The 16,351-nt window shown below is 35.3% G+C and overlaps 1 protein-coding gene across 3 annotated transcripts in view; it reads right to left on the bottom strand.

Moving 5' to 3' along the window:
- Positions 1–16,351, bottom strand: part of TBC1D22A (TBC1 domain family member 22A) — a gene marked incomplete at both ends in the record, with an annotated part of 181,909 nt that overhangs the window by 79,502 nt on the left and 86,056 nt on the right. For all 3 annotated transcript variants that reach the window (XM_082013655.1, XM_082013653.1, XM_082013654.1), the window contains one exon: positions 13,076–13,151. In XM_082013655.1, the coding sequence (XP_081869781.1) occupies positions 13,076–13,151 (76 nt within the window). The remainder of the gene's footprint in view (positions 1–13,075; positions 13,152–16,351) is intronic.

The following is a 16,351-nucleotide window of genomic DNA, read 5'->3' as shown; positions in this document are numbered from 1 at the left end:
TGCAAGCCTCTAATTTCTAAAATGTTAGAACAAATAGAGTATTTTCAGTTGGAAGGGACCCACAACAATCACCTAGTCCAGCTGCCTGACCCCTTCAGGGCTGACCAAAAGTTAAAGCATGTTATTAAGGGCATTGTCCAAATGCCTCTTAAACACTGACAGGAACACTGACCACCTCTCCAGGAAGCCTGTTCCAGTGTTTGATCACCCACTTGGTAAATAAATGCTTCCTAATATCCAGTCTGATCCTCCCCTGGTGCAGCCTTGCACCATTCCCACACATCCTATCACTGGATACAAGGGAGAAGAGATCAGCACTTCCCTCTCCACTTCCCCTCCTCAGGAACCCATACAGAGCAACGAGGTCACCCCTCAGCCTCCTCGTCTCCAAACTAGACAAGCCCAAAGTCCTTGGCCGCTCCTCATAGGACATGCCTTCCAGCCCTTTCACCAGCTTTGTTGCCATCCTTTGGACACCTTCAAGGGCCTTCACATCCTCCTTGAAGGGTGGGGCCCAGAACTGCACACAGTACACCAGATGAGGCTGCACCAACACTGAATACAGTGGGATAATCTCCTCTTTTGACCGGCTGGTTATGGTGTACTTAATGTACCCCAGGGTGCAGTTGCCCTCTTGGCAGCCAGGGCACACGGCTGGCTCCTGTTGAGCCTGGATCCAACCAGCACCCCCAGATCCCTTTCTGCAGGGCTGCTCTCCAGCAGCTCTTCTCCTACTTTAGACTTGTGCGTGGCGTTACTCAGTCCTAGGTGCAGGATCTGGCATTTGTTCTTGTTAAATTTTCAAATGTTAAATAAATTGTTGATGGTTGCCCAGTGCTCCAATCTATACAGATCCCTCTGCAAGGCCCCTTGTCCCTCAAGAGAGTCAACAGCAACCTCCCAGTTTGGTATCATCAAACTTGGTAATGGTGCGTTCAACTCCTGCATCCAGATCCTTGATAAAAACATTGAACAGAAGTGGCCCTAGAACTGAACCTTGAAGGAGACCGCTAGTGACCGGTCGCCAGTCAGATGTAGCCCCATTCACCACAACCCTTGGAGCCCTGCTGTCAGCCGGTTCTTCACCAGCACACAGTTACTAAGTTAGTTATTCAGGGCAAGTACAGAATTGCAACCATGTGTCTGCCTTTGCTCTAGGCAAATTTAGCTGCAAGTTAAATATACTGAAATGAGATACTAGGTTAAATTTACTTTTTAGATGTCACATTTAGATACCTATATTGCAGATTCTATAATTAGATAATCCACTACATCAAGCAGGATGAAAAAAAGTCAGTTTTATTTCTAACTGAAGTTACTAAATCACAAATATTTTTGTTCTTCACACAGCAGAAACTAATCTCATTTGGTTGCTTGCAGCCATTGAAAGTAAGTAATGAAGAACAATAAATTGTGCCAGTTGTGATATTTCAACTACGGTTCTTAATAGGCATAATGAATTTCTCAAAAGTTGCTTTCTAGTCTAAACAAGTTGAAGAATAGATTACTCAACTCTGTGCATTATATACACAATTGATGCAAGACTGGAATAGAAGATGCTCATTCTTCCTACTTTGTAAGTAATCTTGAGTAGAGGCTATTTTGCTGATAAAGGTAATTTGGACAGTCATAATCTAAATTTAAATTTTCCATTTCAATGAAAATAAGTACGTGTGTGCAATGAACAAGCAAGATATATAATTACTGTCAGCTTTCAGCTTTCAAGTATTTTATAAAAAAAATGCAGTTTGATTGTAAAATTATTTTACAGTTTTAAAAAAAAGACAGTCCCTTTATCAAAATTCAAAAGAAAGAAGAATTACATTTATTAAGTTTTCCAATACTTTGAATAAATCTATATATAAAGTTTCGGTGAAGCAAGTCTTCTGCTTAAAGAATAAGCTACATTATACAGATGCATTCCAAAGTAGCATACCGCCAAAACTATGTATTTGTACATAAAAAGCATTTGTAACTATTTATAATTTTAATAAATACACCTTTTGGATATATTGGCTTGAATGATCTCATTTAGCCACCTTAAACAGATACTTCTTATGGCAGAAGAACCTATACATATAAAATATTTATTGTTAATGTTTAACACCAGCTTCTCATACTGCATTACTCGTTTCAGAATTAACGTTTTATGTGACTAGAGAATCACAAACTAAAGGCACAAGTAAGGACAGAAAGAAGCTGTACTAAAGCATGACTGAACTGCTGTCCTGAGGGATACTGTCCGAATGAGTGCCTAGGAAAGTTTATATATAAGCAAAGAGAAACCACAAAATAATACTAAAATTATGCATGAACTGCCAAATAACAGTGGCACAATTACAGTGGTGCCACCACATACATCTGTATAGTTTATTACTTCAGAATATTAGATTTTGGTGTTGACCTTTTTTTAAAGATTCCTATCAACCCTAGCAATCTTTTCTGACATATGACTTTAGACCTAGTTTTGACACTTAAAATTATTCAAAGTTCATTTTTTACTCATATTTCATACCCTGGGCACTTCATTTTTCACTCCATTTTATCAGTATTTTATACATATTTCATTGTAAGTATAAAAAGCACCTATTGCTAAGAATTATTTGAAATGCAGTTAAGAATCTCTGATGAACAGGCCTTTTAGTTCAACGAAAGGAAGAAAAGTGTGTATTTCTCATGAAGAGCCACACAATTCCTCTTGAAAAGTGTACCCTAGCTACAAGAGTAACTCTGCTGGTCTCCGCTGGGACCAATCCAAAATGAACAGTAAAACAAGGAGCTAACCTTTGCCACAGAGGCTTACTGACGCTGCTTTTTACACACAGAGTGATGTTTGCGCATTGCTCCTCAACAGACGAAAATATGCTATAGAAATATGCGAGTGCTCTTGTTTTCCAGTGGCACTCGAGCAGCTTTTTCTTCTTTCTGGACCATGTCAATAAAGGCAAGCATTATAGACTAATCATTCAGAGAAAAACATAATGGAAGACAGCTAACAGCGTAAAGCAGAAAAGAATTTCCACGTTACTACAGATGAGAATCTTCACTGTCTAATTTTCTTCATTTAATTAGTCACCTTGTTATTTTTAAAAACAACTGACATTGCAAAGAAAAAATAAACACCGTAATCTATAAACTTAGAGATAATAATACAGGCACCTAATAAGAAAGCATGACACCCAAAAGAACCATTGTTTCAAAACTTAAAACCATTTCATTTTGAACTACATAAAGTATCTTACAGAATACTTACGAACATAGGGGCCTGTCTTTCTTTTAATTCTCTAATTACTCTTTTGGAAGGTTCCCTGTTTGAAAATATGATTCTAAGAATGACAACAGGTTTTTTAAAAACAAACAAAAAAATTCTTTGGCAGGTAATAAACTTATGGAGCAACCTAGTGGATACAGAACTAAGCATAACTAAGACTTATTCAAGGTCTTCAGTCACTATTTTATACTTCTTTTTTTTTCTTCTTCAATTAACTCTTGCTATTAAATACAACTTGACATCTTTCCAGACACCTTTTAAAAAAAAAAACTGATTAACAGACCAGTGTGATCCAAATTTCTCCTCCTGTCTTCTCTCTATCAATAAGAAAGTTTTCAGCTGCAGAACTTGATAGGAATTTGCTAGAATGTTCTTTGCCTTAGGAAGCAGTTTGAAAAAAAATTTAATCAGTTAAATTTAAAATCCAGATACCTTTCATCCCATGTTAGGTCAAATGTAGTATGAAATTATTATTTATTACTTAACCCACTCAATTTGACAGTTAATGGTGATAATGAAGCTTCATAACATAGGTTATAGCAAATCCATATTTAAATTCTTTAAATGTCCTGTGACAAATAGTCAAAATATTGCAACATTTGACATTTCATTACCTCATGGCTGATCAGATTTCTCCCATACACTACCATGCAAACATTTACCGTTTACTAGAGATATCAGATTATCAGTTAAATTTTGCCACTGATTATTAAAAGGATGAATTTTAAAATAGAAAATCACATGGTTTAATCTCAAATTCATTCACAAGCAATGTGCTCGCAATCCTGGAACTTGTCTGACCATTCAATTAAAATCAGTGAACTGCACTAACACAATTTGTGTGACATTGAGTAGGCAACAATGATGTTTCTCTCCTTGTGCAATATTGCAACTTCTTTACTACGGAAAAGTTTTCATGGCCCACCCCATTACAAGTATGAGACGTTACGTACAATCTAAGTAAACAGTGTATTTCTAGTTTCTTCATAATGCTGTGACTTGATACTTGACTGACAGCTAAGTACTAGTTTCCATCTACAAAACTTTAGCACTGTTTTCTTAACTGTGCAAAGCAACCAATCAACTAGATTTCATTCTACTTTAATGCAGCAGTATAGTATGCACTTATTTCTACCCAGCTGAACCTTCTAAAACTGTGGGTAGCTATTAAAAAAGACAGTACTCTTATACACACATGAATTACACAATCTAGAAGAACACTGCTTACTAGAAACTGTGTTACTCACAAGGACTGTCCCTGCAAGCTTGCACTCATGAGACCAAAACCTCCTCAAAAGCCATGACAGCTTCAGGTTCACCTCTGAGTTACCACAAACATCTGATAAAACTGCTTTTCATAAGTATTGCCTGCAAGCTTCCAGGTGTCCTTAGGGAACAAGCATCCCCTTGACTGCATCAGCCCCATACAGATATGGTCATCCATGCTTGTCTTCCATCATTTTGCAGCACATTTTCCTCCAGTCTAGACTCACAGACAGTTAATTAACATGGAGCAGTTCATACCACTGCATTCATTCAGTTAGGGACCCCACAACCAACATACCCATCACCAGCTCGTGTGTACTATCCATTCAGACAATACGGTAACACAATGTTAAAAACTTCTCTACTACACTTAGGTTCTTTAAACATTGCCATTTCCCTAAACTTATAGCATCCACATACTGAACGTTGCTGCCCAAAACAAGGAACTTTGCCATCAGTAGATGACTGCTTTCTTTTTGAGTACTTTTCCTACCAAAAGCAAATTTTCTATTTCATTCCCTCTCCTCCTGAATCATTTCTACATTGTTCAAAGCCCATATATTTATGGGAAACAAAGGTAATAGTTTGGAGTAAAATCTCAACACCAGATGTTGCCAGATGCAGACTAAGGCTCACAATTTCCCAACCTAAATTAATTAAAAGTCTGAACAAAAGTAATTCTGTCAAGACTACAGCTTGGCAATGAGTTATTATTAGTTATGTATATTAATTGGTATTAATATACCTTAATAACAAAATAAGTTCCTGGTGACTGAAAAAGATGTTCAAAAGATCATAAATGTGCACCTGAAGACAAGATTTTATTATTATACACAATTCTGCTTCAAACAATAGTACGTATCTGAGTAAGAGATTTACATGCTGATTATACCTTGTTCCAGAATTACTTTGCTTTTTATACTTGGCTAAAATCATCCATTGTAAGAATTACAATAAAAGCATTTAAAAAATATGAAAATTCCTGTACAAAATGAAAAGATGACTGGCACAAAGCCAGAAATATTACCAAGTTATGCTCTCCTCACGGCCTAAAATTTAGCTATAATGGTCTATTTGAATTTAGCTCACTAAATGTACAGCTAGTAGCTATCACTGAGAAATATCTTCTTCATACACAAAAGATACGGCCGATATTCCAATACTAAAAAGCCCAAGACATTGATCCCAAAGGGGCAGGAGGGCAGGAGACCTAGCTACCTCAGGGAATCAAATGCAAGTAACAATTCTATGGTATCCAGTGCAAAATTAAGGAAAATATGAGGAAAAAGAGTTAGTAGCGATCAAGGAAGAGCTACCATTCTAGCAAAAAGTTAAAAATACATTCCATGTTTCCAGGTGGGACTCGAACATAATATTCAAAGCGCAACAAACAACAGTGAGAAATATGTTTGACGAAACTCTTCTGCTTCCAGGTAGTATTCACTGGACCTCTGCAGCACGTTCTTCTAAAACATAACTGTGTGCATTCATAAGAGAGTTTATGCCTAACACTTTTTAAATTCCCCATCATGTTAAGTGTCCTTTTTCTTCCTTTTTTAATTTGCCATGAAAATAGTAAGTTTTGGCTATTTAAAAGTGCTTACAGAGGTCAGGAATTTACAAATGATTTTACAGTCAGTCTCAACTCTTGCTAAGATCTCTGAACTCTGTAATAGCATACAAATGTAATCTCCATGGTAAAACATAAAAATATGATTTAAAAGATACTAAAAAATTACAATGCTTAGTGAGCAGCACTTAAGAGTGGATTAAAGTATAATAAAGTAATTACAACCATAAAATCAGATAAAAAAACAACTGGTGAGCTAAGTAAGATGGCTTTGTTAAAATAAAAAATAGCTTTATGGCACAAATTAATGAAAACAATTATGAAACGCTTACAAGGTTTTTAATAAATTTCAGCACCAATCTGACATATAAAGATGCATCAAAACAGAGAAGGTCCTTATTAATCACTAATTTTCAACAGCAGTAAGGTCAAATAAATTCTATTTCCATTTCCAATTTAAAATGCTTCCTCATAGTTAAAGAACACCAGTCTTTTCAACAATTACAATTAGAGCTCTTTTTTCCAGATACTTCAATACAATCCTAGTTCAAAATTACAGACGTCAGTAAAATGCTTTACAATATAAATATGAACATAATTTTGCACATACTATTAAGTACTTTTAACCATACTCTAAAAAAAAACCCAAAACATTAGCATGACTGAATATGTAACAAAGATTGATAAAATGCCACCTATTACCACAGTTTCATCATCAGTTCATTGTATGAACACCCAAGATTCAAATTAAAAACAAAATTACTTAATCTCTATCTACCAAGGTATATTGAACAGATCACTTGTATTAGTCTTGGTAGTATTTTGCCTTTATGAGATTCAGATTTTCCTAAACAAAAAAGAAAAACAGTTTTTCTCTGCAGTTTAAAAAGTTTTTAAATCAGCACAAAAACTGAATGTCTTTTAGAAACTACGGGAGTATAACAACTACTCAATATTATCTCTAAGTACTTTTTGGGCTTAAGTCATCATATCAAATTAAGTTCTGAGCAGAACCATGAAATGTCTGTATTTGAGGCACTGGACAGCTCTATGAGAACAGGCATCTTTATCTCTTGGGACGAGAGCCTACTGAATGCCAAACACCAACTCAATGTTCAGAGGAGTAACTGTATGAATCTCAAATGAAGTGTGGGCATTTAAAACTTTAGGAAGAACACTCAGCTCAGCTCAGACATTAGAAAGGATAATTCCACCGGCACTAACCCTATTCTAATGAAGGATGTTTTTTTATAAGCATCTCCAATTAAATAAGAAATCATAACATGATACATAAATATTAAGAATGATATGAACCAACCTTTTAGACACATCTACAGCAAATATTCCAAAGCATAAGAAGTACACAGAATGGTGCAATTAAATAAGCTCTTTCACTGTGGGTAAACAAAACTACATATAAAAATGAAAATTTTGTAATTCACTGCATTTCATGGAGAACTTCACCTGCACATATATATACACACAGCACATATAAATACATACAAGACATTCATATTTAAAATCTTTATGTGCATAAATAGCAAAAATATATGCAAAGTATAAATTTAAGGCCATGACATGAAAGTACTTTATTACAAGTCCTTAGTTGTGGCATTGTCTAGAGAACTGCATGCAACTAAGACATTTATAACCTAAGACAAAAATAAGTAAATAAGGTATGATTAGTGGAGCCATGATTAATTTGTTCAGAACACTAAAACACAATGCATTATTTAATTTGTATTAATTTGAAGTGAATGAAACAAACACATTTACAATATGGCAGCAATAAAAAAAGACTTGTAAAATTCTTAATATACCATGGTTTTAAAAGGTGAAAGAACATTTTAACTGTACCCAGGCATATGTAAAAACATTTTCCCAAACACTCCTATGTAGTATTTATTAAAACAATCAGTCTTTAAAATAATTAAAATAAAACAACTTCAATTTTGCACTAAAAATACCTTCCTTTGTATTGAAAAAATAGTAAATGTTGTTTTTACAATATTAAATTGGAAATAAACCAGAAAATGTGCCAATTAAAATATCATATGTAAGAATACCTGTCGTTAACTCTCCAAAACAGATGGCCAGATGATGTGTTCACAGTGGACACAGCAGAAACACTGAAATATTACTGAACCTTTGAAAAATGTAACTGAATTCTAAATGAACTTCTTTATGGGAAAGTGAAAATGCAGCACTCTATGTTCTTAGGTATTTTTCCATTACTTCCGTTTTCAAAAGAAGGTGAAAAATATATACAGTAACAGCTGTATATATACAGTAACAGATTTGTGGGTTTTTAAAAAATTTTTCTACATTTTTATCTTTCCATTTCTTATTACTGAGATTCAAGGGCCAATTCAACAGGAAGACTGGTGAAGAGTCTGGAATACTGGTAACACAGAATTTATTTAACTACAAGAAAACATAAGCACAGTTCAGGGTATTATAACACAGAACAACTCCAGGGGGTTGCATCTAGAAGATGTAGGGGGAAAAACTTCCCAAACTTACCTTTACAGAAGATGCAGAATATTTATATTGAGTTGTCAATACTGCTTTTATAGTTTACTGTAATGCTAATGAGAAGCTAACATAAATAAAATTAAATTTATAATAGGCTGTTCTATTTTTTGCTACAACTGCCTTCTTGCTCATTTAGAGAGAACACTATGCAATTTTAACATCTTTTATCAATGTTTATGGAAACCCAAGACTACTTTTATCTACAAATGCTCAGTCTTTTCCAAAGGCTACTTCAAACTCTAATGTAATTACCTGATGTCTTACAGTAAACTTAAGAAGCTGAGACTCTCCCAAGCATGAAACAAGCCCAATGCTAAACACCTACCAATTCTGGAAACACAAAGCCTGAGTTAATTTTGGAAACACCACATTTCTTTGCTTTCAAGCATAAATGAAGGAACAATGGAAGACAGCATGCCACATGAGCATGACGTTTTACAAACCATGAGAGATGGTTCATGATTTAGAGCAGAAAAGCTCTACTGACATTACAGGAAACAGAAAAGGTAATTAGTTATAACAGATTCCTTATATTATTGGGCTATCTATTGAACCTCCCTCTCAATATTTTTGTTTAATTCCCAGAACAATCTGAATGATGATGACAAGGAGATAAATGAGACTGAATAATGCTTTATCTTCAAATGCCATCTGGTCTATAGCAATGTTCTATTAACAAACTCAAAAATTCCATTAAACACATGATTCATCAAAATTATTTTTTGGAGTGTAAGCAGACTGAGATTATGATTGAATTAACAGAGTAGCTTGGCTGTTTGAAGTCTACTGCAACATTCTGCAGTATACGCACAAGGACAGTTACTTCGAGAGGAGCTGTGATCCATAAGGCTGGGTTAATGAAGGTTGCTTGAATCACATAATGCATTAACACTCTCTGAAAGGCGAGCATCACTTTTCATACACTAGTAATCCGTAACTATTAGCAAACAAGCTGTACCAGCTTCATCCTCTCATGCAGCTGCTTTATTACATTAAGATTCTCTTCACCATGCAGTTACCCAGCATCAAGTAAATAATGTGACACAGCAGCAACAGGGATATTATTTTCTTTCACAATAATCTTAATTAGCACTTAGGATATTTACAGTAAATATAGATCATGAGATTTCTTTTTCAAAAACAAAGCTACTGAATTCATATAAACCATACATTTCCGTTTAGCTACAGTATAGCAGACCCATTATAAAGATAAAAAGACAAAAGCAAAAAGAAATGGACAAGAGTAAAACACAATAAAATATAATTTAATCAAACTATGTCATGATTCCATCAAAAAGCCAAACAGGTCAGGATCCCTTATCTGAGGCAGCCAAAATCTTATGGAATGACAACATATCCACCATTGCCTGTCTAACAACTAAAACTTAATCTTAATCTTACACGTACTTTGGTGTATTTTTCTGGCAAAAGAAAGTAACTGGACAGTCTTCTAGACAAAAAGAGACAGCCCTAATATTAAAAAATGCATGTCTTTTACTATCCAAAACTTTAACTGGACAATATAACTATGATAAGGGTTGTGATCAGCAGTACAAAGTCCAACTGACAGGCAATTACTAATGGCATCCCTCAGGGGTCAATACTGTGCAACACCTTTATTAACAACTAATGATGGCATAGAGTGGAGTCTCTGAGTTTGTGAATAATACCAGATCGGGAGGAGTGGTTGACATTGAAAGTCAGGGCTACTATTTGGAGGGACCTTGGAAGGCTGAAGGAATGGCTGATAGGAACCTCCTGAAGTTCAGGAGACGCAAACATCCTACATGTGGGATGGAATAGTCTCATTCAACAGTGCTGACCAGGCTGGAAAGCAGCTCTGCCAAGAAGGACTTGGGGGTCCTGGTGGACCTGCTGTACACAAGTCAGCAGTGTGTCCTTGCAGAAAGGAACTCCAAGAGTATACTGGGCTTTCTAAGCAAGAGAGGCCAACAGGTCAGGAGAAGTGATTCTTCCTCTGTGTTCAGCACTTGTGAGAACATGTCTGCAGCATTATGTCAAATTCTGGGACACTGGCATACAAGAGCAAGTGCAGTGGAGGGCAGCCAAGGTACTTATGAAGCTGAAGCACTTTACACATGAAAGGAGGCTGACAGAACCGGGTTCGTTCAGCCTTAAAAAGAAAAGTCTATGAACAGCTACAACTATGTAGCAGGAGCATGTAGAGAAGATGGAGACAGATTCTTCTCAGAGGTACACAGATAAATTAAAGGTAGCAGACACTGGTTCCATAAAAAAAATTCTAATTATTTATATTTAAAAAAAAAAAAATTATCACAGTGACAGCAGTCAAACCCTTGAACAGTCTTACCCAAGGAGGTTCTGGAATCTCCATTCCCGGAGTTACTCAAAACTCAACAGGGCAAGACTCTACACAGCCTGATCTAAGTTGGCTCTGTCCCCTTAGATAGACAGAGGCAAGAGTAGAGGTTTGGACAACTATCAATACCAGAAAAGGTATTGTTACATATCCACCTTAATTTCTAAAAAATCTTGGCAGTTATCTACATTTACAGACATTGATTCAAATATCTGCCGTAACATATAGTTCAAAGCAAAATATACATTATATTGGTTCCCTCCTTTACTAAATACTATAAAATTTAGATCAAAAAACATTGAAGAAAAAATTGGATCTACATTTAGAAAGAAAAATAAACAATTACAGTTTTTGATGTGGAACTACTTCAACAATGTCCTATTAAATACAGTCTTATAAAGGCCTCAGAAAATTATTTTAAATCAGATAAAAATTGTACCACACTTCACTTTTGGTTACAAAGCCTGGTAAAGCACAGTTTAAGAAAACACATTTATTAGCTACAACTGTCTGTCTTCTTTTTAAATTTATGTGTAAAGCCTTAAAAACAATGCCTTCCAAACCTAACCACTGTGAAAAGTTATTTAACTATATCCCTAAAGCACTGAAGGTACAAATAAGCCTTCAGCATTTCTTTCTTAGAAAAGAAGCAACAATATATGTATTATATTTAATATTTTTCTTAATCAAAACAATGAAGTTTACTACCAGAATGGTATTTTTCATTTTTAAAACTTCGTTAAATAATTTGTTTATATAAATGTTCATCGACCAAGTTCAGGAAGTCTATTTATAGGCATTATAATTATGCACTTTATTTAATATACAATTATTTGCTTCTATAAATTATTGAAATGTAGACACCCATATTGATATAAGCATAAAATGACATAAAAAGTCACACTGCAAGTAGTTCAAGTAATAAAATACATTGCTTTAAAAATAATTTTAATATAAAAATTTTGCTACCTTATACACAGTATTATCACTTCATATTTTTCATATTCATTTACATTTTAAACAAAAAATACATCCACAACAAAAAATTTTACATACATTTACATTTATAGTGTAATATTACATAAACATTTTTCCTCGTGACCTTAGTTTTTGAACATTGAAAATACTGTATCATCCTAATAGGGCACAAAGAGCATTATCAAATATTCAGGATGTAAATATGTGCCAGCCAACCAAAATCCGCTATGGTAAGCACTGGCACAAGAAAAACTCACAATATGTGTAATGAAAAGCTGGAATTAATCTTTCCAAGAATATTATCAAATATTAAGCTACCCAAAAAATATTTTTCTCTCATCAACAGGCTAGTGTCGCAAATATATGCCTGATTCTACTTGGCAACATTTTATTAATACTCTGTTCATTAATTTAACAAACTATCAAGAGAGTATGTTTAGAATGGGCAAGCATTATCTCTTGCATTTCATTTAATTAAACTCTGTTCTAGCAATATGACAGTCAGCATTTCATGAAGGGAATTATTTTAAGGATGAAGGTAGAAAATATTTCAAAGTGCCCTGCTAAAACATGAAAGCATAATCTAAAATTACCCCTGCACACACTGTAATTTATCTATAATATTAAAGATGTTATTTCCAGAGTTCATAATTAATTGGTTTCCACAGAGAAATTATTCAGGCATTCCAGATAGCAAAATGATGCACAAAGGCACAAAACATAGTGCCGAAGGACAACCATAAACAACCACTGTGACTCGCCCGAATTACAACAATCACTGAGCTTAATGTGAAATGAACACTGGCTGCCTTTTGTACGTGGTCATTACTCTGCTGCAAAGAAATTGCCATTGAATTTTGATTATATTGCCTTAATAAAAAGTAATGAAAGTGGCTCACGCTCTAGTGGTTTTCTTTCAAATGATACACGACAGTGATCTTGCAAAAGCCAATGTGCCACAGATTGATCGAGTATGACACCTCATCTGAGAAAGGCGATGTTACGCCACCATTGTAGGTAACTGCAGTGATGTTGGCTTGGCTTTCTTCAAACATTTTAACTAAACACTTTCAAGGAAACACCAGTTAGAAATTAGGTTACTTTTAAGACTCACCATCAATCCGACTAACAAGTTCTTCCAACATTTTCACTTTCTTTTGAATTCCTGGCTGTGCAAACGTGTAGTTATCCTGAAGAAGAGACCATATACAAGTATAAGTTTGGCAGGGAAAGTTTCTTTTCCTTCAATTACTTATCTCAATCCATGTATTTTTCTATGTTTTCTTAAGGTGGCTGTGTCTTGTTTTTATATTTCCTAGGTCTGCTTCCACAGTTAAGTAGTAAATCATCACACTGTATAGTCCTACTTTGAGTCCCCGTCTCTTAACAGTATACTCTATAGCCATTACTGCATCAATTGCTCTCTACTTGCTATCTAGTGCCCCTGAAGTTACATCTTTATTGCGTAAGTCCAAGTAGCTTTAAAAGAGTGAGCTTAAATGCCAAAATGTACCACACGAGGTTTTTTTAAGGTGACTTCTTTTCTCATAAATTTACAATTTTATCACAAATAATGTAGGAAATATGAAAATTTCGACCCTAATCAGTAACACAATAAGAATCTGATCTTTAGAAGTTCAGAGTAATACCTTCCAGCAGCATAAGAAATCCAAAGTCTATTTCAATGGAGTCATAACTGCTCTGAACCCAAGGTTACAGTTAATATCATGAATCAAAATCTAACACACTAGCTGTACAGCCAACATGGCAGGTTATTTCCATGTATTTGTTTGAATGTATTAACTCTAATTGGATTTTTAATTTTGGGATTCCAGCTCTATAATATATAGTTTGAAATAATGAGAAAGATATCTCCACCTTAACCCTAAAGTGATCAGTCTTTTTAAATAAAGAGATTATTCAAATATGCAGCAATGTTTCTGAATACTTGGTCAACAATCCCTCCACTCAACTCATTTTTTATGTTTTCTATATAGACAGATTCAGGAAAAGAAAATTGCCAATATATATTTTAAAAGAAAGTTGCTAGGTAAAATTGTTTTCATATAACCACTATGTACACAGAAAACCAGGGTAAAGGACTTTTTGCCTCAACTGCTATTGTTTGAATAATTCCTTGATGAAAACCAATTGGAGAGCTGAGCAACTATCCCCAAAACCATCCTAAAAAAAGTTTTCACTGGTGTTGGAATATTAAGTTTTCTTGACTTGATTTCAAATTTGAACTTGGCCTTAAAGGGATGAATACCAGTTCATTTCTATGTGTCTTGAGACTTTTTTTCTTTTTATTCAAAAAAAAAAAAAAAAAAGGTGGCCATATGGACTTTCTTGACTACATCTACATGGTTTTTTAATTTTGATTTGTATTATGAAATTGAATTACAATTTCATCTTCAAATTCTATAAAACTGACAAAGTATGAAAGCTAGAAGTTCACAAGGGAAAATTATACCTTAATAATTCTGTTGGTTGTAGTACATCATCCAACAACAGCAATTCACAATATCCAAAAGTCTGTTATGTGCTTTGAGCCAATAGTAGCTATTTAAAAAATCATAGCAAAGTTCTCTACCAGCCTAGCAGCAGCACTTTAACAGTATTTGATATTCGAAATCAATGCATAAACCAAAACAGGAAGCAAGAATAATTCTCTGAATTTTGGAGTTTTCCACAGGAATCACCAAATAAAACAGGCAACCATTTCATCTTCTTGGCGTTGTCCCTCAAACAGAACATAAGCATCCTCAGTAGTGCAACAAAGCATCAAAATTGAAAGAATGGAAAGTCTCACACATACTTCAAATCTACTATCATCATCTTTCGGGAACAGAGGAACTATCTCATGAACCTTTATACAAGTCTGACACACTCCTGTATTAGTTATGTATCATATCCAGCATACAGTATCTTTAGGAAATAGTATATTCATTTTCTTTACAGAACTTACTCCGCCAATGAAAATGATATTCAACTTTTTTCCCCTGAATGTTTATATACTGTTCTACTTATTTATTTAAAGAAAGTTAATTGGTATTTCTAGAAGTAGTATCATACTCAAAGTACAGCAATATGTTACTCAGTTGTTTAACCTATAACAGATCCTCTGTAAAAGTATCTTAACTTTTTTAACACTGAAAGCCAACACAGAGCTAAAATACTACTACTTTGATCATTAGTCTCCCCCCAGGTAGTGCAGCTCCCAACTGTGATTTGTGAGTCTGAAACTGTTTTCTTTCTCAAATCATCATTTACTCTGTACACATCTAGAAATGCAATCCAAAATTGCCATCTTGTATTTGAAAACAGGTAAGTTAGCTTTTCACTAGATTTGATCTTTTGCCTATTCATTTATTTCTGTTCATTATTTCAGCTGCAAATGAACACAGCTGGGAGTCATTCTTCTACTTGTGCTGACTCATCTAACTAGAAAGATCTTTGCTGGCTCCCCCAGTCATCTCTTCTAATTAAACTACACTGTACATATTCCCTCCTCTCACAGTTGTAATTGACTTTCTGGAGCTTGTGAAACTGAAAAGGACTTTGTAAACACAAAAAGTATACTTTTATCTATTATTCTTGCTCTTTTTGTGCTTATAGGTGGAAGAAAAAGCTAGTAACACAGTTAAAGAAAAAAACCAAACATGTCAAACTCTTGAAATTCATAAATTATTTCTCAGGGCAATGTAGAAGTACCGTTGTTAAAGATTTTAATTCCTGTATCATACAATTTTATTGGTGATAGCAGCTTCGAAATTTGACTCAATGCAGCGCAGGGTGATGGGGAGTGGGAGTTGTGGTCAGTTCATAATACTTCATCTCTGCCGCCCCTCATGGGCCACATGTCCCTCCAGAAAGCTTGCTCCTGCACAGGCTCCTCTCCACAGGCCACAGTTCCTGCCCAGGAGCCTTCTCCAGCATCAGGCTGCAGCTTCCATCAAGGCATGTCCACCTGCTCTGGTGAGGCATCCCTCCCCGGGCTGCAGGTGGAGATCTGCTCCACCGTGGAGCTCCATGGGCTCCAGGGGGACAACCTGCTTCACCCTGGTCTGCGCCACAGGCTGCAGGGGAGTCTCTGCTCCTGGAGCACCTCTTGCCCCTCCTTCTTTACTGACTTTGGTGTCTGCAGGGTTTTTTCCTCTCACTTTTTCTCACTCCTCTCTCATAGCTGCTGTGCAGTGTTTTTTACCCTTTCTTAAATATGTTACCGCAGAGGCACCACCAGCATCACCAACTGGCTCAGCTTTGGCTAGCAACAGGTCTATCTTGAAGCTGGCTGGAACTGGCTCCATCCAGCATGGGATCTCTTACAGAAGACACCCCTGCAGCTCCCCTGCTACCAAAACCTTGCCACACAAGCCAAATACAAGTT

This window comes from Phaethon aethereus (genome assembly GCF_964289735.1).
Source record: "Phaethon aethereus genome assembly, chromosome: 1".
Classification (NCBI taxonomy): domain Eukaryota; kingdom Metazoa; phylum Chordata; class Aves; order Phaethontiformes; family Phaethontidae; genus Phaethon; species Phaethon aethereus.
Note: the sequence above shows the minus strand (reverse complement) of the source record. Positions and strands in the feature narration are given on the sequence as shown.